Source organism: Panthera onca, chromosome B4, assembly GCF_046562875.1.
Source record: "Panthera onca isolate mPanOnc1 chromosome B4, mPanOnc1 haplotype 2, whole genome shotgun sequence".
Lineage (NCBI taxonomy): Eukaryota > Metazoa > Chordata > Mammalia > Carnivora > Felidae > Panthera > Panthera onca.
Window position 1 is genome coordinate 82,948,573 of NC_138345.1, and position 27,564 is coordinate 82,976,136.

At 50.9% G+C, this 27,564-nt stretch overlaps 3 protein-coding genes across 4 annotated transcripts; 1 reads left to right on the forward strand and 2 right to left on the reverse strand.

Annotated features, from left to right (window-relative positions):
* Positions 1-1,120: 1,120 nt before the first annotated feature.
* On the forward strand, positions 1,121-3,668 carry ACKR5 (atypical chemokine receptor 5). Its single transcript, XM_060657232.3, has 2 exons — positions 1,121-1,676; positions 2,200-3,668. Exon 2 carries the CDS (start codon positions 2,216-2,218, stop codon positions 3,359-3,361), a length of 1,146 nt encoding a protein of 381 aa, XP_060513215.1. The 5' UTR covers positions 1,121-1,676; positions 2,200-2,215; the 3' UTR covers positions 3,362-3,668.
* A 901-nt stretch (positions 3,669-4,569) lies between these two features.
* ZBTB39 (zinc finger and BTB domain containing 39) lies at positions 4,570-14,422 on the reverse strand. Its single transcript, XM_060657231.3, has 2 exons — positions 14,273-14,422; positions 4,570-12,747 (listed from the first exon to the last, which is right to left on the reverse strand). The coding sequence occupies exon 2, from the start codon at positions 12,701-12,703 to the stop codon at positions 10,568-10,570; it is 2,136 nt and encodes a 711-aa protein (XP_060513214.1). The 5' UTR covers positions 12,704-12,747; positions 14,273-14,422; the 3' UTR covers positions 4,570-10,567.
* A 4,212-nt stretch (positions 14,423-18,634) lies between these two features.
* TAC3 (tachykinin precursor 3) lies at positions 18,635-26,892 on the reverse strand. Of its 2 annotated transcripts, none has more exons than XM_060657230.2 (7): positions 25,551-26,892; positions 24,845-24,963; positions 22,344-22,449; positions 22,122-22,151; positions 21,572-21,625; positions 21,101-21,175; positions 18,635-18,933 (listed from the first exon to the last, which is right to left on the reverse strand). In XM_060657230.2, exons 2-6 carry the CDS (start codon positions 24,956-24,958, stop codon positions 21,102-21,104), a joined length of 378 nt encoding a protein of 125 aa, XP_060513213.1. In that variant the 5' UTR covers positions 24,959-24,963; positions 25,551-26,892; the 3' UTR covers positions 18,635-18,933; position 21,101. The 2 variants fall into 2 exon arrangements, with proteins under 2 accessions (XP_060513213.1, XP_060513212.1); XM_060657229.3 differs by having other exon boundaries at positions 22,344-22,452; positions 25,551-26,870.
* Between the last annotated feature and the right edge of the window lie 672 nt (positions 26,893-27,564).

Genomic DNA, 27,564 nt, shown 5'->3' on the forward strand with positions numbered 1-27,564 from the left:
GCCTGAAGCCCGCTTCGGATTCTGTGTCTCCCTCTCTCTCTGCACCTCCCCCGCTCATATTCTCTCTCTCTCTCTCTGTCTCTCCAAAATAAATAAACTTAAAAAAAATAGCTAAGATGGTAAATTTGACGTTATGTTTATTTCACGTTATGTTTATTTCACGTTATGTTATTTCAACAAAAAATTAATTAGCAATCTTAAAAAAAATCACCTCCTTGAATCGATAAACAGAATGTGGCCTATCCATGCAATGAAACATTACTCAGACATAAAAGGTCATGAAATGCATATACGTGCTATAATGAGGATGAACCTCAGAAACGTTATGTGAAGTGGAAAAAAAAAAGACACAAGGGTCACGCATTGTATGATTCCATTTATGTTAAATATGCATGATAGGTAAATCCACAGAGACAGAAAGCAGAACGGTTATTGCCAGGGGCTGGGAGAAGAGGGAAGTAGGCAGTGCTTACCGGGTATGGGGTTTTCTTCGGGGGTTATGAAAATGTTAGGACCTAGAGAGGGGTGGTGGTTACATAATACCATCAATGTACTAAACTCCACTGAACTGTACACTGTAAGCCGGTTAATATTGTTATGAGAACTTCACCTCGATTAAATATGCATACGCAATCCCCTCCAGCCAACACACCTTGAGCCACGTGGCTCATGAGACGGGCTACCTCTCTGGGCTTAACAGAAGATGAGAAAGCCCATCCTTTCTCCCCGCAGGGGACACCACAGGGTATGTCAGGGGTCAAACGATTAACTGAGGTGAAAGCAGGCTGAGAAGCAGGAGGCTCTGCTGACACATCCATGGGCTCTGAGCCTTGCCCTCTAGCTTGGCAGGAGAGAGAAGCTTGGTGTCTGTCTCTCTCTCTCAGCCACCCTTGGCCACACTTCACGAGAAGTATGAGGCGGTGGGGGAAGGATGCTGTTCTCCCCCTCCGGGTCTAGGAGACTCCCTGAAGCTCAGTGCAGCCCCCTTTCCCACCCCACGTTTAATCCTCCCTCTGTGTCCAGCTTCTCACCCCAGAGCCAAGATGCAGGCTGGGGAGAATGGCAAGGGATGGGTGCGAGCCAGCGGCAAAGGGCAGAGTGACTAAAAGCCTGGCTGATTTTCAGATTTCTTTTAGCCCGCCCACCCACATCCAGTTCTGCTTTTGTAGGAATCAACAGACAGGGGAGAGTGGGATTCCAAGCCAATTTAGAGTGGAAAGCACGTATGTGTGTAAAGCATTGACCACAGGCCCAGCCCTGTGCTGAGCACTTTACCTTGTTGGCTCACTTAATTCTCACAACACCCCTGTTAGTAGATATTATCGTCCCATTTTGCAGAGGAGAGGACTGAGGCTTAAGGAGGCAAATTCCCATAGCTAGTGAGTCAAGAGTCTGGATTTTAATACTTGCAGCCTGACTCCTCCCCGCCCCTGGCACACTGGGTCTTCTGCTGTGACTTCCCCTCTATCTGGATTGGGGGAAGGCAGGAAAAACATTGACCCTCTCCCACAGAGCCTCAGCCAGTGACACTGCTTCCTGGATGAGAAGGACGGCCCTGAAGCCCACAGCAAAGCCAGCCCCACAGCCACAGTCCCTCCAGTCTCCTTGCAGCTCCCCAGCAGCCCAGACCCACCACCGGCCCTCCAGGACCAGAGGCGCTCCAGACAGAAACTCAGGTGGGTGTCACCCTCTCTCAGGGAAGTAGGGAATCAGGGCTTGAAGATAATTGGCTTTTCTGCACAATTCACAAATGTTCCTAGGGATAAATCAGAGGGGTGTGTGTGTGTGTGTGTGTCCACATCCATAGCCCAGATGGCGAGACAGAGTTAAGACTTCCTAAGGAAGGCCCACACGAAAGGGCCAAGGGGAGAAGTGCCAGGAGAGAAGTGGAGGTCAGAGATGGCCTGGGGCTGGAGATAGGGTGGGACCGGCCAGGCTGGGGAGGAACCTGGTCAGGCACCAACAGTTCTGGTCTCTCCCACCACTGAGCCCTAAGAAAATGTCTCTGCTCGCAGGTGAAAGCTGGCAAGGGAGCTGTGTACTGTTTATACACAGTTTGAATATTTAAACTGCCTTTCTTGCCTCTTCAGACCCAGAATCTTCCCCCAAAGCCTCCTGGTCCCGGTAGCCCACTAACTTGAGGCTTAAGGCTGCTTTTGAGGTCTCCGTTCTCTTCCAACCCTCTCTTCTCCCCACCAGGCATTTGCTGGTCCTGATGTCAGTCAGGGACAACATGGGGCCTACCCCCTCGGAAGGGTTCACCACAGCACCCGCCAATGACTTTGGGGAGATCCACAACTGGAATGAACTGCTCTATTTCTTCAACCACACTTTGCCCGAGTGCCACATGGAGCTCAGGGAGGACACCAAGCAAGTGACCCTCTTTGTCCTCTACCTGGCCATCTTCGTGGTGGGGCTGGTGGAGAACCTCCTGGTGATCTGCGTCAACTGGCGCTGCCTGGGCCGGGCGGGGCTGCTCAACCTCTACATTCTCAACATGGCCATAGCGGACCTGGGCATCGTCCTATCTCTGCCCGTGTGGATGCTGGAGGTCATGCTGGACTACACCTGGCTCTGGGGCAGCTTCTCCTGCCGCTTCACTCACTACTTCTACTTTGCCAACATGTACAGCAGCATCTTCTTCCTGGTGTGCCTCAGTATCGACCGCTACGTCACCCTCACCAACACCTCTCCCTCCTGGCAGCGCCACCAGCACCGGATGCGGCGGGCCGTGTGCGCGGGTGTCTGGGTCCTCTCTGCCGTCATCCCACTGCCCGAGGTGGTGCACATCCAGCTGGTGGAGAGCTCGGAGCCCATGTGCCTCTTCATGGCGCCCTTTGAAACGTACAACACGTGGGCCCTGGTGGTGGCCCTGTCCACCACCGTCCTGGGCTTCGTGCTGCCCTTCCCTCTCATGGTGATCTTCAACGTGCTGACGGCCTGCCGGCTTCGGCAGGCGGGATGGCCAGAGGGCCGGCGCCACTGCCTGCTGGTGTGTGCATACGTGGCCGTCTTTGCCATCTGCTGGCTGCCCTACCACGTGACCCTGCTGTTGCTCACGCTGCACGGCACCCACGTCTCCCTCCACTGCTACCTGGTCCACCTGCTGTACTTCTTCTACGACATCATTGACTGCTTCTCCATGCTCCACTGCGTCGTCAACCCTATCCTCTACAACTTTCTCAGCCCGAGATTCCGGGACCAGCTGCTGAGTGCTGTGGTCCATTACCTTCCCAAGGTCCGGGCCAGGGGGGACAGACGTGCTTCCTCCCTCTCCTCCTCCTCCACTCAGCACTCCATCGTCATCATCAAGGAGGGCGCCCAGCCCGCCGCAGCAGGCCCCAGCACCACCCAGGCCTGAACTTCTAAGCGCCAACTACCTCGCCCATCCCTGCCCCTCAGCCTCTCCTAGGCAGCTGAGGTAGATCCCAATCTTCTCCACCGGCAAACTAGAAGGCTAGACGTGTAGGTGAGAGATTTGGGGCGGGGGGGGGGGGAAGGGTCAGAACACTCATGGTTAATTTTGAGTATGTCCTATAATATTGGGGTGAGAGGAGGAGAGGGGGCCAGGGAGGGGTCGAGAACAAGTCCTCAGTGTTGTACTATTTGTCTCAGTCCTCAGGACTAAAGAAGACACTCAGGAAAAAAAAAAAAAGTGAAATAAATAACAGAGACAGCCATGACTCTGGCTCTTTCAAAACTCTGTACTTCCAGCTGGGATAGGCTAAAGAGATGCTCAACAGAGATGCACTCATTTCAGCAATCACCCTGGCCGGAAGGAGTGTGCTCTGCAGGGAGCTCACACAACTTTCCTTTTGTGTTTGTGTGTTGCTGTTCTCCCGGAGAACTATGCAGGCTGTGAGGACAAGAGGTCAGAGGCCAAGGAACCAGGAGGCCTCGGCAGGACGTTTCCTAGCATCCTCAGTAAGATGACAAATGGAGGGGGGTGAAGCAGAGGTCTGGCTCCCCACCCTTCCCACCATCCAGGAAGTGGCTCCATTTCCTTGCTGATACTCTCCCCTTCATCCATCCTGCTTCCCTCCCCCCGAAGCAGAGGAGCCATCCCAGAGTCAGTGCTCCTCACAGCCCACCTGCTCCTGGCTTCAGATCTAAGACATCTCCAGACTTCTAGAAAGAGAGGCTATCAGAAATCCATCCCCATCCCACGCTTTCTCTCCAGATCATAGGAAAATATCAAAGCATGTCCATTCTGGGAGCAGACCTTGGGACAGCCAGCAGCAGGCACTGACAGATGCTCTGTCCCTCAGCCCTTGTCCCCTGCATGGGATGGGGAGGCAGAAATTTTCTGATTCTGTCACAGGGCAGAGTTCTGGTATTCTTACTTTTTAAAAAATGTTTATTTATTCATCTTTGAGACCAAAAGAGTACAAGTAGGGGAGGGGCCGAGAGAGGGGGAGACACAGAAGCCAAAGCAGGCTCTAGGCTCTGCGTTGTCAGCACAGAGCCCGAGGTGGGGCTTGAACTCACAAACTGCGAGATCATGACCTGAGCTGAAGTTGGATGCTTAACCGAGCCACCCAGGGGCCCCGCTCTGGTATTCTTCTAAGTCTGTTCTCACCGCTAAACTTCATTCTCCTTGGCCAGGTCTTTTCATAATTTTCCTGTCCTGCAACTTACTTCTATTCATGCTTGTCCCATAGATAGGAAATGAAGTCTTCTTATTAATAAGTAGGTCTTCTGGGGGCACCTGGTGACTCAGTCAGTTAAGCATCCAACTCTTGATCTTGGCTCAGGTCATGATCTCAAGGTTTGTGAGAGTGCAGAGCCTGCTTGGAGTTCTCTCTGCTCCCCCCCACTCATACTCTCTGTCTCTCAGAATAAAAGACAATTTTAAAAATCCTAAAAAAAAAAATTAGGTCTTCTGTAAACAACTCATTTATCAGGGTCCCTGGGTGGCTCAGTCAGTTGAGCTAGGTCATGATCTCACAGTTTGTGGGTTCGAGCCCCACGTCGGGCTCTGTGCTGACAGCTTGGAGCCTGGAGGCTGCTTAGGATTCTGTCTGCTTCTCTCTCTGCCCCTCCCCCACTCACACATTGTCTCTCTCTCTCTCTCTCTCTCTCAAATAAAACATTAAAAAAAAAATCTTTTTTTAAAGACTCATTTATCAGTTAGGGTCTAGGCCCGTGTCCACAAAGGCAAGGCCTAAGAACATGATCCACTGGTTCCAAGTCTCTGGCCTCCTAGTCCTGGCTGTGGAGAATGAAGGGCTTGTGGGCATAATCACTGAGAGCCTCTGTTCTGCTCAAGGGCTCAGTATTTCTGGAATGTTTAACTTGGAACAACCATTCACTGACCCAGAGTGCTCTCTCCTCTGTTCTTAGAAATCTGAAACCATATTCACCAGATGCATGAAACACGTGCTCCAATAGTGTACATACCCGTGCATCAGGAGCACAGAGGGAAATCCCCCTATGATCCTCCTGCTCGTTGGGCCCAAATCTCAAAGGGTCTTAAGTGACAAACAGCTGCTCAGTGGCACAGAGCTGAGGGCTTTTTCAACCGGGAGAGTCCAGGTTGTGACATGGGGTTGCAGTAAGGGTTTAACCCAGTAATACAGAAAATGCACTAAAGACCCTCGTCCCTTGTGCTCATATAAAAACCAAGCCAAAATCTGATGCCTACATCACTGCCTCCTCGGACTTGGGCTCCAGAAGCTTCCTAAAGGGAACTTAATTTTACACCGGTCCTATCCCAAGTGACCTCAGAGGCCATCCCCCCACGGTCTCACTCTTCTCACAGATTTCTCTGGCAACCGCTGTCACCCAGGGCAGTATGAATACCTCCTCAGGGCCTCGGGAGGACAGAGAACCAGTGATACTGACCACAGCAAGGCTGCTCGGCTCAGCACTGACTGAGCACCGCTGGGGGCCACGCCTGGCCACTGTGCTGAGACCAAATGGGCCACATCACGCCCCAGCCTCTGAGGTCTATCTCCTTCTCTGTGGAGGTACATTTGTTATCGACCTCGTGAGATTGTGCCAAACCTCCACCTCCTCCCTGATTCTGCCTCTCTCCGCTCCAACATACCATGTCAGTGAATCCGATGGCACTGGCATGACCCTTTGAGGCCAAATCTCTTGTCCAACTAGACATGAGCAAGAGTCCCACTACTCTCTGAGCCAACGGAAGATCCCCTCAGGGAGGTTTCCCCTGGAAAGGTTGGGTTATTGACTTAATTTCCCACTAAAAACAGGTCAACAAGTCAGCCCTGGGGGATTCCAGCTACAGGAAAGGAAGCTGCCACCTGGAAGAATCCTGGCAGCTGCTGAGAAAGCTGCCGCTAACGGGTGCTGGGCTCCGATCTCAACAAGGGACAGTAACCCCAGTCAGTAGGAAAAGAATTCTCGTTTCAAATTTCCTTTTTTTTTTTTATTCTAAATAAAAACCACACTTTGTGCTGAACAATGGAATATAAAAGAATCAGATGTACAACGATTTTAGACATCTACTATTTGGGAAAAGAAGTTTACAAAATATACAAAACTTTACAGCAATAGATAGTAAACACTTAAATATTAGGAGGTCAGTACTTATTAATTTAATGGAAGGAAGTTAGACGTCAACAACTCTTCTTGGTTTCGTAAGAGACTTTCGCTAGCAGAGGTGGGAGGGGAGGGCAGACTGGACAGGGGGAGGGGTGTTAAAGAAACATCGAAATCAAAACAGTTTCATTTCCATTCGGGTGTTCAGCTTACGATGCGTGATCACAATGAAATCAATGCTGTGTGCCTGTGCTTCCTGACTCACTCAGTGCAGGACTGAGGCAAAAGGATGTGTGGGGACCTCCAGATGGGCAGACTTCTCCACACAGCCCACTCCCGTGCCAACAAAATCAGTGTCCATCTATAAAAGGATTTGAATTCGCTTCCAAAGATGAGTAGTCTCAAGAATAGGGCACAGCAAGAGGCCAGAAAACAAAGAGTATTCATCAGTAGCAAAACCTGACTGGGGAGAAGGTATTTAAGCCCAAAGGTTTGTCCTGGAGACCAAGGGATGCTGAACAGAAAGGAAGAAAGTCAAAAAGAACTTTTACCCATTTCCTGGTTCTTAGAGGTCACGTGGGCCCAACTCCCACCTCCTTTTTTTCCAGCTAGCCATGAACTATAGAGACTCCCTGGGGCCTTAAAATTTAGGACCAAATACTAAAATACAGCAGCGCTTCCCAGCAGGTGCTGTGGCCATCAGTGAGCCATCACTGAGTGACAGGAGAAGCAGGATACAGATCCCCTCCTCTGGCCACAAGCAGCCTCTGCTGTTTCTTCCAATGTGCCATACAAGTATTACCTTTTTCCCTTAAGAAACAGGTTGGGAATAGCCTCATGCTTGGTTTAATGCTCTACAGTCGCCATCTCGAAATTCATTTTTAAACAAAGGGCTCTGCAAATTACGTAGCTCGTCCTGAGTCAGAACAAGAAAAAGGAAAAAGGGAGAAAAAAAAAAGACATTCAGGGGTCAAAGAGAACCTCAGAACAATACAGCAGACTGCTAAACTGGGCTCCAAGGTGGGGAAGGGGGGGCGGTGGGGAAGGCGGGGGCATGGGGGCAACAAAATCAAATGAACAGAAGGTTGAAAAAAAATAAAAAAACTCAAAAGAAAATGAATACCTTCAACCAGGTATCCCAGATGCCCTCTGCCACAATAGAGAGTTTCAAGTAAAACAGTTCAGAAAAGAGTGAGCTGGAGGCAGCAAACATGACTCCAAACAGAGGGAGGGGTCAGGTGTGAATATGGGGACAAGCAGAGGAACAGGGTTTGGTCAGTGAGCCTCATGAGCTACTGACCCTGCTACATGTCTAACTGCAGCCAACGGGGCCACCCTGATCAACCACTTGACTCAGGAGGATCAGGGAATGCAGTTTTTTGTTTAGTGTTTCAGGGGCAAAGTTTCAAGGATTTGCTTTTTGGTTTACTGGCAAAAAGGGAAAACTTCACAGTTTCAGGTTAAGTATACAGACTACCCAGCATCCACGATGCCCTCCGTTAAGGAAAAGGGTTTCTCCAGCACACTGATCCATTCTCAGCTACCTGGCTGGGTTCCAGTAAGTACCACCTCTCTCAAATCTGACCATTCAAAAATCAGTCCTCATCAACAGTCTGGGAATTACCCAGCCTTGAAAAGCTTAGCAGACACTAGACGGTAGCCTTTTGCACGTTCTCCTTAAATTTCTAATGGTCAGCATGGGGAAGAAAGGGAGAAGCCAACCAGGGGTGAAAAATCTCAGCACTGGGGCACGTGGGTGGCTGTCAGTTGAGCGTCCGGCTCTTGATCTCAGCTCTGGTCACGATCTCCCGGTTCGTGGGTTTGAGCCCCGCCTTGGGCTCTGTGCCGACAGCATGGAGACTGCTTGGGATTCTGTCTCTCCCTCTCGATGCCCCTCCCCTGCTTGTACTGTACTCTCTCAAAATAAATAAACTTTAAAAAAAAAAAAAAATTCTCAGCACTGCTCTCCTGACAAGAATGACCTGAGGCAACAGGTAACAAGTTGGGTTTAGATGGTGAAAAGTGGCCACTGTACAAATCTCTTCGTGTAACAGTCACCCCACCAGAGAGTCATGCACCCTAACTGGGAGGCTTTATCAACTTAGGGCTAGGGAGAGAGACAGCAAGTCCAATAAGGACGGAGCTTTGGCTTGCCTGTATATCTTAACATAGCTTCCCAAGTTTAGGAAGGATGATAAAATGTGCAAAAAGGTCCTTCATATAACTTGTTACCCTCAACACAATCCCCAATCTACTCAATCACAGGAAGGAAGAGGGATAAAAGGCCTAGGAATTTAATAGGCCCCAAATTTCTAGAACTTACATCCATTATCTAAAAGGTAATGCAAGAGACCATGTGGAGAGAAAGAAAAGAATTTGCTTGTTTAAAGGCTTGACACCTTCTCCCCTATTCTAGCCCCTGTTTCCCAAATCTCTGGCCAGGACTGTCCCCTGGAATATGGCTACTTGCTGGAGAGAAACTCATTTTCCTGAAGTCACTAATCCAAAAGAGATGCTGGATAATATGTATATAAAAGCAAAAATAAATAAATATTATTGTCCAAAAAGGCTCTGTGAGTGAATTAAAACCACTTGCTTGTGAAACAGCCCGGGGTGCGGCTGAGTCCCACCAAGGGCAGTGTCAGGGCCTCGGCCAGGGACTCCCAGAGCTCGCCTGAGCAGGGTGAGGTAGTATGAGTTACTGAGGTGCTACCTTGTGAATATGCGAGATCCGAGGGCCCTCTCCCTCAAGCCTTCTTTGGGCAGAAACCCCTCAAAAGCCACTGAGAACGGAGCCAACCAGCCCCAAGGACTGGGCAGACTCCATCACAGCCACCCAGGGAGGGCCTAAACCAGCTGCCCTCCAATAGCGCCCCCTGGTGGCAATGCAATGACAGATCAGGATAAATTCCAGCAGGTCAAAGGTGAGCTGCCAAGGCTCCCGGCCAGTTAGTTAGTGTACAAAGTAAACAACGGGTTACCCGACTGGGACAGACAGAGCGCACATCCCGCTACACACCACGTTACTCAGGTCCCTTCAATCCTGAAGGGCTCACAGTCCATCACTCTGCCACCTCATGGGGTCTTCTCATCTACACCACAGGTCAAACACACTTCTAGGTGGGAGACTGGATGTAAATTAAGGCAAGGCTGCTGCTGTCAGAGACATCCCCACCTCTCCACCAGGAAACTCAAGCTTGACGGAGGCCGCCAGATGACAGGTGACTGTATCAAAGTGGCTCCTTGTCCTCTTTACCCCACAGGGAAGGCCTAGCAACCTGGGCTATAACTCCATAAAACCGTATTTCTTTGGAATTGAGGAGAAAGGAGAAACCTCCCTTCCTGTCCATCCCGGCTGCCACTTCTGGCGGCACCGCAGGCGACCTCTTCTGACTGGCAAGGATTCATCCCAAAGCGTTCTGACCTAAATAGAAAGCTTTGTCCCCAGTTTGGATCTAGCTGCCAAAAGATTTTACTGTCCCATCAGCAGATTAGAGTGTCGCAACAAGCAGGCACCTCCATCCCATCTGCCTTTTCCCTGCTGAGGGCTGGGCCGGGAACCTGAGGTGAGCTGCCCTGCTGACTAGTCTTTTCCGAACGACCACATTTCCAAAATCTCTCTCACAGCTGGGTGTCCCAGTTGCTGGTACTAACACCCACAGTGAAAAGCCCTCTCTCCACCTCCTCTATTCAGTGAGGCCGTTGGTTGGATTGTTAGCAGCATAAAACCTATCAGTAAACTAAAACTTGAGAGGCTCGGAGAGAGGATCTAGTTGACGCCAACTGCCTGACCAGATCCCCAAACCGGCCTCAAAAGAATCAAAAAACACAGCCCTTCCTGGGCAAGAACAGGTAAGGAGGTAAACATGATAGGGCCGTCGCTTCTCAAATACAGTAACAGCTCGTGTGCTCTTTCTTCTTCTTTTCTTCTTTAAACACAGGACAGAACAGAATTCCTAGCAAGGCCAAACTGAAACTCCGTCTGGAGAGGGACCAACAGCCACTAGAAAATCAACGTCCTGGCTGCCGCCTGGGAGCTCCCCCTAGCTCCGCTGGGACCCAGTCAGCTGTCTGGGTTCTTTTCTGCCTCTTTGGAATGGATAATGTACATGAAGGTCTGTTCGATGGTGAAGTCGGGCGGGAGGCTGCCTTTGTGCACGCCGACGTGCTTGCTCATGAGGTTAAGGGTGGAGCTGTAGTGGCCACAGACCGTGCAGCGGTACATGAGGGCCCCCGAGTGCGTCTTCAGGTGGCACTTGATGGTCGAGCGGCCTCGGAAGAACTTGTGGCACACCTTACACTGGTACGGCTTCTCGCCCGTGTGGATCCGCCGGTGGTAGTTGAACTCGCTTGTGTGGGCGAACCTTTTGCCACAGACCTTGCAGCTATACTTGCTATTCCCAGCTTGGCCCTGCAGAGCCAGCTCCTCACTCAGGAACTCCTCCGCCGGCAGCTTCCGCTTCTGGAGAGCTGGGTGCTGCAGCCCAAAGCCAGGACGGGCGTCAAGGCCACTGTTGCACTTGTGCTGGCTGACATGGTAGCGATAGGCGGCCTCCGACTTAAAGCTCTGGCTGCACAAGTGGCAGCGGAAGAGGGCATCTTCCAGGCTTTGGTGCACGGCCATGTGCTTCTCTAGGAGATGCCAGTCCACAAAGCTGTTCGCACAGACAGAGCAGGAGAAGACTGAAATGCCGAGATGGGACAGAGTGTGCCACATGAGGCTGCAGAGGTTGAGGTGGCGCTGGTCACAGACGCTACAGGCCTGGCCCTTCAGGTTTAGATGGTCCAGGATGTGCCCCCGGACCACGTGGAAATCTTTGGCCAGTGCCTTCCCACAGGCAGCGCATTTCAACTCCGCGGAGGCTGTCCCTGAAAACAAACCCAGCTTCCCAGACAGGGGATCGTTGGGGTGGACAATAATATTGTTCTCAAATATCCCATCCCGTCGGTGGAGGGTCAGCTGCCACTGCGTAAAGAATTTAGTTTCACACATGTCGCAGGAGAAGAGGAAAATACCAATGTGGGACAGAACGTGGGTCACCCGGGAGTTTCGGTCCTGGAAGTGGGTCTCACAGACCTTGCAGTTGCCTGTCAGCAGGTCCACGTGGTCCCGAGCATGCTGTCGGATCAGCTGAATGTTGGGCTCTAGAACTTTCTTGCACACCTGGCAGGGCATGGCCTTATTCTCTCGGCTGTCACTCTCTCCAAAAGTCAGCTCATCCTCACTGTCGTCACTCAACTCGATCACCTCCTCGGCCGTGCCTGTCTCCTCAGTGGGGTCTTCAAACGGCAAGTCACCATCCCCCAGGTCCTCCAGCTGGAGCTCATCCATCTGCCCAAAGCCTGGATCTTTGGAGTGGTCGCTATTGCTCAGACAGGAGTTGGTCCCAGTGGTCATGTCAATTGCATTGTCAGTGGTGAAGAAACTGTTTTTACTGAAGTCTCCATTGCTCTGAACTTTGTATGGCTGGCAGCAGCTGGTGCTGGTTTGGATGCCCATGCTGACAGTGCCTAGGCCTGGCGGAGTCGCCATCCTGGGGACGGAAGTGAAAGGAGCAGGAGCATCATGGTCTTCTGTCTTTGGCGGCAGTGGCTGCTGTGGCAGAGGCAGGCTATGGTTAGTGTCACCGGTAACATTTCTCTCTTCGTCTTTACAGCTTCCTCCAGCATCACTAGGTAACACGTAGTTCCTATCAGGACCGAAATGCTCCCCACCAGCCCGGAGGTCTCCAAGGGGATAGGTAGGTTCTGCCGAGCTACAACTCTGGGCGCCAGAGTGGCTCTCACTGGCGCCGGTCAGGGGCTTGGCCACGGCTGTGCTCTCCAGGTCAGGAAAGGTGGAGTGGCAGGCCCGAAGGAGATCCTCCATACCCAGGCGTTCGGCCACCTCGTAGATGACCCCAACATTGATCAGGTCTGTGAAGAGCTCTGATGTGTAGACAAAGCTCAGAATCTTCTCAAAGTTGGCAGGGGTGATGAAGTCCACCACATAGGTCCTGGCGGCATCGAGCCCAGTGTTCAGGAAGAGGTTCTGGAAGTAGCCAGCTGCACAGGCCAGCACGGCTTTGTGGGCCGGGAAGGAGCGGCTCCCCACCACAATGGTGACATCGCACATGGTCTCCGAGAGCCGGCACTTGTTGAGTTCCTTCAGCAGGTTGTTGGGGTGGTTGGTGCTTTGCAGTTTGATCCTCATGCCCATCTTAGCAGCTCCTGTGAAGTTGCCTCTGTATCAGCACGGTTCACCTACGGACAGCAAAAGGAAGAGATGGATGGCCACACACATCCCTGCAGGCGAGGAGCTCTGCGGAAGAAAATACCGCCCGTCTGAGTGTTTCCAAGCCCTGGGTGGAGAAGAGCAGGAGAAAATGGACGTGGAGAGCTGGTCTATGCTGCTGGGCGCAATGACGGGACAATGACCTCTCTCCCTGCATAGTCACAGAGTCCTCCTAACAAAATCCAAAAGTATTGAAAAAAATCTGACAGCTTGGTCTTTAAGAGTCAGTAAGAGAGGTTGTAGGCCTGATTGGACAGGAGCTAGTGCCTCAGAGCCAAGCCAGAGGCACCTTCTCAGACACCGTTTTTATTTCATTACCAGAGCCACGGCTCAGATTTTACTCATATTAATTTTCTAATTTCTTCCTGAATACAAGCTTTCCTATCTCATTGAGTACATTCACTTCTCTTACAATTGCCAAATGCCATATACATCTTGGGACACAATTACCAAAGCTCCATTAGCCACTGAGGGCAAGATAAGGTTGCTCTTTTAGTTTCCTATCAATGCTGTGTCTTTTCAGTCCAATAAACCTCTTGCTCATTCACGAGTTCCCATCTCTCCCTGCTACCTGCCTACTCTCTTGTCTCGCCATAGCCCAGAGCCATCCAGATAGTGTTCTGTCACCTTCTCTGTATGCTGTGGATGAAGCTAAAGCACTCAGGACCCAAAGAAATAAAGCAGAGTAGAATAATACACTGTGGTATTTACTCTTACTTAAAAATGTGTTTGGTTTTTTTTTTGTTTTTTTTTTTCTTTTACCACCCTCTTTGGGACTTATGCATACGCTGACCAGAACTACCAGATTTTTACTTGATGCCCTAAGAAGGCATCTAATTATATAGGTAAGACTCCTAAAGGCTTCCCAGATCCCACTTTTCCCCCCTTTCGAGTACTGCATGCCTAAGGAAGACAAGCTAGCTACATTCTCCTTCAGTCTCACCACTCGCCCCGCGCGACACAGCCCCTTTCTCCACCTCACCACCTCCTACTAATTCCCAACTTTTGCTGGGGTCCAAGAAGCTTTTGCACATTGCTGGGATACCAGTCAAGCATCTCCCGGGCCCTGGTGGCCACACATCAGGTCGGGGCACCGGAAAGCCTGAGTCGGGGGGTGGGAGGGAGGCAGACTGGGAACTTCCGAGAAGGCACCCCAACAATCTCGTGGCGCCGCAGTCTCCCCTCTGGAGGGTCGAATCCAGGAAGAAGGGCGTTGGATCGGGCGAGGGTGCTCCAATCTGGGGGCCACCGAGCACCTCGGTCCCTCCTCAAACGGCGGGGGATCCCCCGGAGCGCCTCCGGACGGGGGCCGGGGCGCCGGGCCGGACGGGATAGAAGGGATGGGCGGCGGGACCGGCCGGGGTCGGCGCGCGGCCGGGAATGATGGGTCCGGCCCAGGGGAGCCGGCAGGAGGGAGCCCAGCAAGAACGAGAGAAGGGCCGGGAGGGGGGTCGGGCCTCGGCCAGGGGCAGCCCTCGGCCCGGCCGCGCTTACCCGGCTCCGCGGGGCCCGAGCACCATCGCCACCGCCGCCTCACACAAAGGCCCCGGCCCGCCGTGCCCGGCCCGACGAGGAGGCGGCGCCGCCGGCCGCGGCCAGACTCTCCATCCGCCGCGCCGCTCGCCGCGCCGGCCCGGGCCGCCCCCGCCGCCCGGCCCGCAGCGCCCCCCGCCGTCCCGGAGGAGGCAGCGCCCCCCGCCGCTTGGTCGCAGCGCCCCCAGCCGCCCGGGAGGAGGCAGCGCCCCCCCACGGCGGGGCCGGGCGCCAGGTGGACGGGGCCGGAGCCGCCAAGACTCCGCCCGCCCCCAGCAGCCGGCCGGCCGGCCGGGCCCCCGCGCGCCGCGGGACCCCCTGCCCAGGCCTCACCTCCCGCCTCAGCGCGGCCCTGGGACCGCGGGCCCGGCCGCGGCGCGAGCAGCTGCGGGGAAGTTTCCAACTCCCTTGATCCTGGTTTTTCTGAAATGTTCTGATCTACCAGGTGGAGGACCATTCCCTCCTCGCCCTGGGACCCGGGTAAGTGAAAAACCCTATCCCGACTCTACACTCATCCTCTACCCTGACCTAGGTCTCCTAGTCCCAGAAGCTTCTCAAAACTTCCACTATTGTGGTTTTGCAAAAAAGAGGGGGAAAGTAAGATTATTTGATTAATTTATAGTCTCCATTAGGCTGTGAGCTAGCTAGGCTGAGAGCTTCCTGAAGTCAGGGATCTGTCTCGAGAACTACTCAACGCAGTGCTTACCACATACTTCCTGGTCCTTATGATTGGTGCTTAATAAAGCCTGCTTGACTGAATGAACTTGAGGGCTGGGCCCCTGGTACACGCTCTTCTGAAAATTTGAGGATGCCCCTCCTCCCACCTAGGGGCCAAAGGACGGAATTTACAGGATCCCACTCCACCTTGGGAGCCCAAGCCTGTTTCCTGCAGTCTGTCCTCCCTGAAGGCGAGCAGAATTTGCCACCCCAAATATGCCTTTTTGGCATAAGGATTATTTTAGATTGCTTATTTTTAAGAAACAGCAGACACAGGAGAAGCTCTGAAAGCAGAATAGAAATTACATTTATAAGGGAAATCTCCATTTGTAAGGGTGTCTCCCTCTCTGTACGAGGAAGAGAAAATGACTAAATCTCCAGAAACTCTTATCAATGGAGAAGGCAAGACTTAAATCTGCCTAACAACCATACCCTTATTTACCATGCTTGACCTGAAAACCCTCCATAACTGGCTCTCTACCCCAGTATATTCTTTTGTCTTTAGCTAGAGATGGTATTTAAGGTGACGGCTTGGCCATTTTAGGGAGTGATTCTGTTTTCCTGGACATCTCCCATGTATACAGGAGGTATACTGTTGAGGCTACTCAACTTCTGTTTGTTTTTCTCCTGTTAATCAGTCTTTTATTATAGGGTGGTCTCAGCCAAGAACTTGGAAGGGTTGAGGGAAAATTATTTTTCTTCCATTATATCTTCAACTGTTTCTAGAGTTCAGTTGTGCTGCTTCTATCCACTCGTTTCCCTTAGCACTGCATCTACCCTCCAAATCCTCTCCTCAGATGCTCCTGCCCAAAAATTGTCATCAAACCAAAACTCCCTGCCCTCCCTGCCACCTCCCCTCCACCACCATTACCACCGAAGACATTAGCAGTCATGGGCATCCCATCCTCTCCCCTCAATACATAGGAACCCCTCAGGCTCTAGGACCCTTCTCTTTCAGCCTCTCTCCCAGCACATTCTGTCCACTGCCAGATGATAGAGAGCGGCCAGGCACAACCCCCCCCCACCCCCAGCAGGCGCACGGTAGAGTTCAGTAATTCCTCCATGGGTGAATGGGAAGAGGAGGATGCGCTGGAAGTTGCCAAGTGATCTAAGACAGTTTGGCTATTCAGTAACCATCAGTTATCTTGATGCATTTGGGAGATTGGGTGTCCCTCGTTCCACAACCTCACTAACTGGTGTTAGATTATACCAAAAGCAAGTGTTCTACCAAATGACGCCAATCATGTAATATGTATTAGCAAAGAGATACAAAAACGGTCATAGGACCCTCTTGTAGTTTGGGGGGCAGACAATCCCACTTAGCTCTCTCACGAAAGGGTCACTTGGAAGCTGATACACGTTCCAGTGGCAGGCCAACCCCCACAGTTGGACGAGGTGACCGGGTGTGCCCCTAAAGTGGACCCTCACACAAACTGATAGACTCCACACCTCCAGCATGACTCTGAGACGTTAGGCTGCAAAAGTCTGGGGCCTCTTCAAGCTTCCTAACCAAATGCCTTAACTATCTCCGGGGGAGTGTTGACCCTGGTAAATGTACTTCACGAGCTAAGAAACCACCCTAAAGGTGTAGATTAAAGTTTATACTGTTTATAGTTGTGATATTGTGATTTATAATAAGAAATATATATATTTTTTATTTCATTACCAGAGCCTGTAGGTCAGAACACAGGTAACAACCTGGACATGAGAGGGCATCCCAAGCAATGGGCAGTCTCAGTGGACTGAACTCTTAACCTGTGGAATCTGATATTATCTTTGGGTAGACAGTGTCAGAGCATTGCTTGTTAGTGTGGCGAAACCACACCTCCACACACGTTGGAATTAGTCCAGAAACTTAAAGACTGAAATCTTTTTAAAGTAAGAATCACCATGCAATCCCAGTCACACACACACACACACACACACACACACACACACACACACACAGCTAAGTGGAGAAGCCACAAATCCGGTCAAGGTCTTATTGGCCAGGTCTCCTTAGGCACCAACCTCTTTACAACAGGAAGAGGAGGGCCAGTATTCTTTCACACGTTCTCCAAGTACAAAAACAGGAATCTGACTTAAAATTTGGCTTCCTTTTTCCTGGAATCCCAAGGACTGCAATTTTTGTCAGCCCCACCAGAGAGCAACCTTTCTGCATTTATGCTCCTACTTGGCAAAGCACTGTATCATCTCAGCACACACGCCCATCTCCCAAGTCTGAGCAGAAACAACTCTTGAAGCTTTCATGACCTAAATAAATTCCCCAGACTCTGCAAAAGTTACCCCACTTTAAAACCTAGATAGATCATTTTGAAAAGCCAACATGATGAGTCACTGAAGAAAGGCTTGAGGCTCTGGGGTAAGAGCATTCTTTGACCTGTAGCAATAAACCTGACCTAAGGGATGCTGAGTTGAGCTTTCTCTCCTCCCCCATCCCCACCATTCAGCTGTGGGTCCAAAGTTGCCCCATTAAGGTTCTGGGAAGAGAGAACTTTCACTGGGGTGAAGGAACTGTAGGAAGCGACCTCTGGCTCCGTAGCCCTGTCTCTACACTGCCTTGGGAGAATGGAGCGTTGATGTTGTAGCAGGGTAGTTCAGGGGGTACTGCCAGGCCCTGCACTGGGCTAAAATACGGAGCCTGAGGATCTCCCAGACTGTTCCCTTAGGGTACAGAATACCTCCTTGGGATCCCTGGGCTTATATATTCTGTGGACTGCTAGACCAGTGCTACAGGGGCTGGTGTCAGTTGCATTGTAGAGGAGTCTGAGACAAATGTTTTCCCTTTATAATAACTGAAATGGCCAGCTGACACTGAAGATACCTGCTCCCTTCTTTCTTGACCTCTGTAGTAACTTCCCCATCCACACCCCATTGTTTGCTTGTCCACCACTGGCTCCACTGTAAACGATGTGTGTAGGTCACCGTTACAGGATCCATGCTCAACATTTGAAGACAGAAAAATGGTACAATTCAATAGATGCATCCTCCTTTGTGGCTGGGTCCTTGCACAGCCTTGACCTCCCTCTCCTTCTCTAAGTAGAGTCAGATGCAGGGACTGATGTCTCCTAGGCTCATCCTAGAAATACAGACAAGCCATTGAGAATATATTTTTCCTTTATCTGAAGCTAGTCTGTGAAAGTCTTTGACCACTAGAAACCATCTTCCAAATTCATTCATTTACTATTTCTTAAATGTTTATTTATTTTTGAGAGAGAGAGAGAGAACATGAGCAGGGGAGAGGCAGAGAGAGAAAGGGAGCAGAGGATCCAAAGCAGGCTCTGTGCTGACAGCAGTGAGCCGGATGCAGGGCTGGAATTCACGAACCACGAGATCATGACCTGAGCCGAAGTCAGACGCTCAACCAACTGAGCCACCCAGGCGCCCTTCATTTATTTTTTAATTACTAAATAAATCTTCCATACTAATTGTATGAAGCACTGCTGAAGGCACTGTTGGGAAAATTGATATGTGTGCCAAATAAAGATGCTTCCATTTATATATGATATATGCATGTGTGCATACATGTATGTGTATATTACGTAGCTCGAAGAGTCAAGGAAGAGAAAAACTCACCCACCAGCCAAATAAATACATCACTCTAGGTCATATGTGAAAATCTTTTATTGTTGAGGAATGGAAAGAGATGTCATAGTTTTAAATGTAGGACACTTACATTATCCAAGGGGATCTAGGGTCAATGCCCACTAGGATTGAGGGTGCTCACTCTGCAGTTTCTCCATCACGGTGAGGTAGAAGGATGGGGAAGGAGTCAAAGCACAGGAGTGTTACGAGGTGGGGGGGCTGGGGGGCGAAGAAAGGGAAATAGAGCACATGCAGCTGGGGGTTGGGAGGTGGGGGGCACGTGTCTTCATGATGCAGCCCACGAGTCCAGAAGTGGAGTGCTGAGGAGCAAAAATGAAATCACATCTTCTATCCTGTAAAACTCCCACCGACCACTTGTCGGGGAAGCAGTGGGGTATGTAAGGGAGGAAAAGAGAACAGAAATCTCAGCCCTCAGCTCTCCCTGTAGCCTTTGAACTGGAGGACTGAACTCTTCTAGCCACAGGAGCTTGTTCCTTCCCAGCTGCAAGTTTACCATGCTACTTATTTTTTTTTTTTTTTTTTTTTTAAGAGACGGAGAGGGGCAAAGGGAGAGAGAGAGAATCTTAAGCAGGCTCCTGTGCTCAGCATCCCATGAGTCAGGCAAACTATAGCCCCATTCAACGTGCCTGGGTGCTGATGCTTCCCCAGGGTCCCCCAGTCCCTCCTCCTCTTTCCAGAAACCTCCCAGAGGAAGAAGAGGCCCAGGGATCACTTCCTTTGTTAGCAGTTTCACATGAATGAAATCAGATGACACAATGATCTGTGTTGATCTATCTCATCTAATCTCCTTTAAATGCCAGCCTCTGGGGACTTTATGTGCTATTCTTCCTGGCACCTAACAGGTTGAGAATGCTCCATCAGTGGTGACATTATGAAGGCTGTAATTATGAGACTGGCCCCTCTGAAAGAGCCTAGATTCACCAGCGAGCATTAAAAGTAGATTTCCACAATGCACTTGTTTCCACCATTTGTATAAAATACTATGGCAAAATTGCACTGTAATTATCTTTATGGCCAATGCATAACGCTGGGGGAGACTATGTCATCCAGATATAGCTGCCCGTATAATTATCTGGCGGTCGGCAGGACTGAAATAACCGTCTAATGAGAGCAAAATGATACGGTAAGTACCATGTAATCAGCGAGTTACGGTTATTACGGCTCTTTGTGCCCTCTCACCCAACACTGAATGGGGGGCTAGACCTAGTCTCCGGGCCCAGGGAGCCATGCACAGGCAGTTTCATCGAGAGCCATCGAGAGCTCTTGCTCCTCTGCTCTCCCCTGAGACCGGTGACTGCGGGTAACAGGGATACAGGGACAGGGACAGGAGTCTCTCTGTGCTCACAGAGGCTTCCCGATGCGTCTCTTTTCCTCCCCCCACACCGTCTTTCTTCAGAATGCAAAGAAACCCATCAGTTGGGCCGCTATTGCCGTGTGGGGGAAGATGGGGTTGACACGGTAGTTTCTGTGTTTTGACTAGACGCTTCCCTGGGAGACTCTCATACTCGAACACTAAGGGAGAGATCTGTCAGCCCACTCAAGCCCAGGGTCCAGCCGAGCCAGCTCTAGGCAGACAGACCAGAGCCAGGCAGGGGGGACACTGGGACATTACCCATGCCTCCCAGATGGCAGTAATCCTAACACAGCCAACACACAGCACTATGCACTGTGTGCCAGGTACTGTTCTGAAGACTATCTACGCTCAATCCTCAAAAGTACAACCCTGCAAAATAATATCCCTCCCACTTTTCAGATGAGGAAACTGAGGCACAGAAGGGTTATATAACTTGGCCAAGGGGACAAGCCAGTGAGCTGCAGATCCAGGATTCAAACTCAGGCTATGCTCTTATCCATTTTGCTACACAAAGCAACCAAGCTAGTTACACCCTGTTAAATTTCAGAGTTCCTTGCATTTCTTCCTAAAGCACTCTTGTGAAGAACTACACGCTGGACCCAGTCACTGGAGATTCTGAATGATCTGAAAGGTTTTAGCCCACCTAAGAGGCAGAACACTTTATGTACGAATTGTAATAATTGTAATTATTGTGCCTGTAATTTTCAGATGATGGTCTCTTCATCTTGTACGTAGATAATAAGAGAATGGAGTCCAAACAACAGAAGTTGCCCATCAGAGAAGCCACAGGAGAAGCCCCTCTCTCCCCATTCCCCACCACTAATGGTGCTCATGAGTCAGCCAGGGTCCATGATACAGGGGAAGAAGAAAGAAAGAAGGGTGTGTGTGAGTGAGCACGTGTGTGCGTGTGAGTGTGCATGTTCTTACAGACCAATATGCACCTCTAAGTGATGGTGTGTTTGGCCAACAGTGTGCTGGGCACTGGCAGTATATTTTAAGGCAGATTTATGAGTATTAATGCCTGTAGCATCAGAGGAAATGCCTTTGTGGTAACCCCATTCCCCCCTCCCCACTCCCACAGTCCCTTTCCTCTCCTAACCAACAATTCTTACCTCATTCCACACTGGGGGGATACTTGAGGGTGCCAAAGCTGGGGACATTCTCTTGGTTTACATCAATAGAAGTGTCTGGGATAAAGTAAACAGTGTTGTTAGGAGAGATGTTTTTGAATGTGACCTTCACCCTGACCCAACAGCGAAGGGCTAGCTAGCCATGAAAGACAGCGTTGGAAGACAGAGTCGGGAACAAGAAGCACATTGTGTTTGGGAGATAGGGAGGAAACAGATTTCCCCAACTCCTTCCCAGCTGCAGCAGAACTATCTTATAAAGGTCTCCCCATTGTGCTCCTAGGGAGAGCTGGACCATGGATCCAACCCGATTGGGTAGAAGGGCCAAGGAACCCTCACTGTAGCTAAGAAAAGTCCTGTCTTTCCCTCTGGTGATGAATATGAGGCACTTGACTTCTGCCATATCTTTGCCAGTAGTACCCTAAACCCTCCCACTGTACCTCCACACACTCCTACCTGGCTGGCTGTTCCTCTTGCCCATAAGTCCCACGAAGAAGTCGTGCATGTCACCTGTAGAAAAAGGACCAACATTGCCAACAGTGATAATGGGTGGTGGGAGTGGGGTGAGGGGGGAGAGATGTGTCAAGACTTCTGAAATCGGGTTTCTGATCTTTGGTTCTTTATCATGCCACAGCTTGTCCCCCAAGTTAGGGGAACAGGCTATCCCCTAAGCTCACCCTCTCTGCCCACCTCTCCCTCCTCCACACTTCAAGAATTCTCTGCCCCCACAGGTGCCTGGCTTAGAATCTTCACAGCCACCAAGAGATCCTCTTGGTTCCCAATGACCAGCTGATGAAGGGAAAGTCCACCACACTCCTCACACCTGCTTCCTCCTGGTTCCCAGTGACCTCGCACATCCAGGAAAGACTGGCTGAACAGTTGCAGCTGGCTTATTGTCTGTGCCAGCTGAGACGGGGCCAGCCAGAATGGTCACCGGACCCCACGCCCATGGAACGCTAGCTAGCAAGCAGTCAGCAGAGACAGGGAGGGACAAGAGGCTACTCACGTTTCTGGGGAAGTGGCGATTCCTTAGGATCTGTGAAAGCAAGAACAATGTGTAACTGGGGAATAGAATCTGGAAAGTGACAGTTAGAGGGGATTCAGGTCACAACCCTCAATTATTCACCAAGCCATCTCCAGTCTCCATCCCACCTGAAGTCTCCTCCCAAGCCTATTTAATGGTCAGAATCTTGCCCCCCACCACACTTCCCCCAAGGCTGCTTCCTACCCACGCTAGCCTTGCTCAGCATTTTGAGCAATCCATCCAGAGAGACTGAGCGGCTGTCATAGAGTTTCCGGAGCAAAGATGGAGGCAGCTGGTAGAGGTCCAAGTCCTTCTAAGGGACAGAAACAAAGAGGGCTGAGGCTCACACCTAATCCTCTTACCCCTCCCCACAAAGAACAACCTCTTCTTGAGCCCATCACAGCTAAACCTGACATTTTGTTTCCTTCAGGATTTCCTTTGGTTTACACTGGAAGAGAAGTGGGCTCTCAAACTGTGGTCCACGGAACAGCAGCACCACTGCTGTGGGCTCATTAGAAATACTTAATCTCAATCTCAGTCCTACCCCGACCTATTAAGACAATCTGCGTTTTAACCACGCTCCCAGGCAACGCATATACACAGCAAGATTTGAGAAGCGCTGGTAAAGAGAACACAGTGGGCATCCCTGTAGGCAGACCAAGTGTCCTGGTTTGTCCAGAACTAAGAGCTTCCCTGGGATGTGGGGCTTTCGGGGCTTATGCTTGTCCTGGGAAAACTGGGACAGTTGGTCACTGTCTCCCAAGCTCAAAGGAGACTGTCCCTTAGGGCTCTCTCCCATCTCCTGCCACCTCTCAGTGAGAAGGACCATTGGTTCTGTTCTCCTTGGCACATCAGGAACCAGTTTGCCCAAGGATGTGGTTGCCCCACTATGGGAGTGAGCCATGATTTCTGCCACTCCCAAGAAAGGCCCATCGGACAGAGCAAGCATCCTCTGTATTCCATGATTGAGTCACAGACAGGACTCAGTCCTTGGGATGGGTGTCAGTAGGCAACAGGGGCGCATCTGCAATCCTGAAATTCCCCTACTCTGCAGTACGTTCGTGGATGTTTCTCTGCCTGTGGTTCCCACCACCCCTCATTCTCTTTTCTTCTCCATAGATTTCTGCCTCTGGTTGTCTCTCCCTCTCTCTTTTCTACACTGAATTTAGATTGCCTGGAAAACAGTGTGTTCAGAATGACACCTCCTATCCTCTACAACTGAACCCCATTCTGGACCAGGGGCTCTTCGTTGTCTTGCTGATTTTTTTTTTAAGCAGCCTGGGCACAGCAGGATGGTTGTGGGCACACACCACACAGCCAGTTAGTTGCAGCTGCAGAGAAACAATGACAATGATCATGTTTGGAGATTCTCACCTTGAATCTCAGCGGTGCCTCTCTATCCAGAGCCCAGGTGTCCTTAGGCTCCCAGGCACACACACAGCACATTTACACAGATGCACCCTGCATATACCAACCAGTTACCCGGGCACACATATACCCTACCCTCATCTCACCCCAATTTCCCTCATCCTCACAGACCTTCAGGGAAAAGGGGTGAGATGGCAACCTCTCTCTTTCATTGACCACCTGGCCCAAGGTCTTGAAGCAAGCTCGCTTTAAAGAAATATAGCCAGATACTCTGACCATCTCCAGCTGGAACTGTGGGCTCTGAGCACAGTGTCAAGCCCATTTTTGGCACTCCTTGTGTATTTTTTATATTTTTGAACTGCTTCTGGTCTTTTGGATCTGGTGCAATGGCCGCCACCTGCAAGGCTGCCAGCCTGGCGTGCCCCGCGACACATATGGATGAAGACTGTTTTCTCTCTTTGCCCTGCGCACGAAATCCTAGGCAGCCACTTTTCCCAAATTGTTAAAATATTCTGCCCACCTCCTGTAATGAGATGCTAAACAGATCTGAGCTGGAGAGGCAGTTAGACTTCACACACTGAATTTGTAATGAGTTCCACCTATAATCATCTTAAAAGCATGTGTACCAATGTAATTGCTGCCATTTCAAAACCTTGAAAAGACTCCCTCCCTGCTCTCCCCCTGTACCCCTTCCCTGACAACTCCTGTTCTTTTTCTTAGAGAAACTTTGGAAATTGGGGCCTCGTCTGTTTCGTGGAGATTTTACCCCCTATCCTGACTAAGCAGAGGCTAGAGCAGGGCGAGGAAAAGGAAAGAAGAGGTTAGGGCTTAGGAACACCTGAGGTTACTGGGGGTGGATGAGCAGAGCGTATAGAAATTTATTTGAATTTTGAAAATAAAATAATACACGTAACTGATAGGTAAAATAGCATATAAATGACCATTTGGGAGAGAAATTCTGAGTATATTTCATACCATCCAAGGAGTGGAAAGGATCTGCCCCCTGTAGAAGGATAGCAACTGAGCTGGACCACCCTAGCTTATGCTTCACAGTATCCCTAAGTCACTGATCAACCAACCAAACAACGTATTGGTAGGGCACTTTTTAGGTACAGGGCTATCAAAGACACGCAGAGGGAGAGAGACACTTAGAGGCATCCCTAGAGACACTGAGAACGGGAGACCGCCAGAGTCAGAGAAACCCACCCTCTGATGGATAACCCGGGTAACTCCCACCCCACCTTCCTCTCAACAGCTGTGGAACAGGCATGGCACCAGCTCTCATGACGCTGCCTAGGACTCTGCCAGAGTGGGCACAACCAGAGGGGGCGCCTTACCTTGTTGTGGCCCCCACCGGGCACCACCTGCTCCCGTGAGTCCTCACAGACAGCCCCCAAACCGTGAGCCAGGCTAATGGCCAGAATGGCTGCGAACAGCAGGGCACTCCTCATGGTGCCTAGGAGGGCAGAGGGACAGGACAGGGGTGCAGGGAGGATGCGGCATGGGTGCAAATGCAGGAGACATTATGCAACTGGCAGCCTGGCTTGATCCTGCTTCCCCAGCCCCCAAATCCACCCCCCAAGCCCTGTTCTGGGGAGAGTATCTCTGAGCAGGAGGGCCATCCTTTGGGTTCAATTTCCCCACTCCCCCACCACACATCTCCCCAGGCTGAGCACCTGGCAATGAGCAATGTTGCAAAAGTGCCAGATGCTAGTCTTCCAGGGAAGATGATAGATCCGTGGGACACGCACCAGTCTGTCTTCATAGCTTGGGGAGGGATCCTGGATTCTATTTTCCAGCACTAGGTAACCCAGACTTAGGCAAAAACTTTCTAGTATTGGAAGGATCAGTCTGAACCCGCAGGCTCCAAACATTACTGGTTTTTAAACCCTACCGGTGCTTTCCGCTCACCTTCCCACTACCCTGCTCCCAGATCAAAAGCTGCCACCTTTATTCCCTCCGCTCCTTTATTCCCTCCTAACTCTGGCCTCTGTCCTTTGGTGCCAACTCCAGTCCATCCGACATTCTCCCACTCGTGCCTACCTGTGGAGTAGCTTTGAGCCCAGGGCAGATGGTCTAGCAGGATCAGGGAGCTGGTCGGCAGCAGTGCCCACTCCCCACACGCTGGTAGTGCCGCTGCCTCCCTCCGTGCAGGGAGTGGAGGGGATCTGAGGATGTGGCAGGAACACCGGCCCAGCTCCCTGATAAAGGCTCTGGGAGGGTCTGGGGGAGCCGGAGGAGGGGCTGTGAATCACCAATCCCAGGGTGGCTGGAGGGGAGGGGGGAGGCTGGTGGAGAAAAAGGAGGATATAGGCTGCAGACACACACACACACACACACACACACACACACACACACAACCACACAAACCCTGCAGTCAGCTGGAGTTATCCAGCAGCCCACTTTCCAACAGCCCCTGAGCTGGGCACACTAAAGAATGATGTTGTATATGCTTTGTCCCAAAATTCCCATGTGGGATCTAGCTCAATAGGTGTGGTCCTTGAGTCTCTTTCTACTCATTGTTCACTCACCAGCTCCTCACCCTTTAAACCTTCAGACTCAACTGCCGGGCCAGAAAAAAATCGGGCAGGTGCTTTTCTGGCCCTTCCACACCACCAGGATAACTAGGTTCAGGCCCCTGAGCATTGGGAGGTAAGTCTGGCATCCAGTCCCATTCTCATTTCTCCCTCTGTCCTCCTCCCAGCTGCAGCTGACCCATCACCTTGGTCCTCAGGCCAAGTGAGGGTCAGTACTTCTCCCCTGCTACTGAGTGCAGAAACTTCCCGTGTCTGCCTCCCCCCAGCACTTCAGTGCGAATGCGTCTCCCCATGCCACTCCTTCTCGACCCTTGAATCAGCCTGATTTAGTTGCATTCTTTCAGAGTTCTAACTTCTATCCCTTCTGCTATAATGTTGGAAAGGAGGAAGAGAACACTGTGGCCGAACTGCCCCCAAATCCTTGCCTGGCCTGGCCTGGCCAGGCCCAGCCCAGCCCAGCCCAGCCCAGCATTGATCTCTTAATTGCTTCTTTTTTTCTCACAATTACATGTTTTCCCAACTCTAGTCTGTCTCCCTGTGGCCCAGGCATCTTCTCCCCAGACATTTCAAGCCTCTCCTTCAATGGCCCACTCTGTTGAGGGTGCTTATAGTGCTCACTTCATTCCTAAGGTAGAACCCCAGGGGAGAGTCAGATTCAGAGTGGGGATGGAAGGAGAAGATGCTGCTGAAGGGAAAGGGGTGGGGCGTAGGGGGAAGTGAAAGCAGCTTCAGAGCCATGTGTCACTCTTAGCATTTCCTATTTTTCAGGTGAGGAAATTGAGGCTCAAAACGTTCAGTCTTGGGGCACCTGGCTGGCTCATTCGGTAGAGCATGCAACTCTTGATCTTGGGGTTGTAAGTTCAAGTCCCACACTAGGGGAGTCTCTACTAGTGTAGAGATTACTTAAAATTTTTAAAAAATCTTGGGGTACCTGGGTGTCTCAGTCAGTTGAGCGTCCGACTTGGCTCGGGTCATTATCTCACGGTTTGTAGGTTCGAGCCCCACATAGGGCTCTGTGCTGATGGCTCGGAGCCTGGAACCTGCTTCGGATTCTGTGTCTCCTTTTCTCTCTGCTCCTCCCCCACTCACACTCTGTCTCTCTCTGTCTCTCAGAAACAAATAAACATTGAAAAAAAAATTTTTTTTTTTAAATCTTACAAAAAAATTCAGTCTTGTGCTCCATGACACATAGCTTCTGGAGAAGAGCCACAAATTCAGTTTTGGGCTTTTTTCACTCCAAACTTCCCTTTCATTTTACTGCAATGCTATGAATTTTGACCAGTAAGGAAGCAGTTAACTCTCCCAGAGGAAGAGTTAGTGCCCTCTCTAAGAGACCTGGAGATTTGGGGACTTACACTCTACTACATTGTGGGTTGAGAAGAGAACCGCAGCAATTGGGTACTTACTAAAAAGACTCCCCATTCACCAGTGCCTTCCCCAATCACCCTACTTAAAATGACCACCCTTCTATAGCCCATATCCCCCTTCTGTTTCTTCTCTTCATCACTTATTACATCCAA

What these genes read in the sequence shown, in the direction of transcription:
- ACKR5 (XM_060657232.3), top strand. Translation starts at nt 2,216, where the DNA reads ATGTCAGTCAGGGACAACATGGGGCCTACCCCCTCGGAAGGGTTCACC.
- ZBTB39 (XM_060657231.3), bottom strand. Translation starts at nt 12,703, where the DNA reads ATGGGCATGAGGATCAAACTGCAAAGCACCAACCACCCCAACAACCTG.
- TAC3 (XM_060657229.3), bottom strand. Translation starts at nt 24,958, where the DNA reads ATGAGGAGTGCCCTGCTGTTCGCAGCCATTCTGGCCATTAGCCTGGCT. An exon ending in GCTGAGCAAGGCTAGCGTGG is followed by an intron (nt 22,152 to 22,343) that starts GTAGGAAGCAGC and finishes TTGCTTTCACAG; the next exon opens with ATCCTAAGGAATCGCCACTT. An exon ending in ATCGCCACTTCCCCAGAAAC is followed by an intron (nt 21,626 to 22,121) that starts GTGAGTAGCCTC and finishes CTTTTTCTACAG; the next exon opens with GTGACATGCACGACTTCTTC.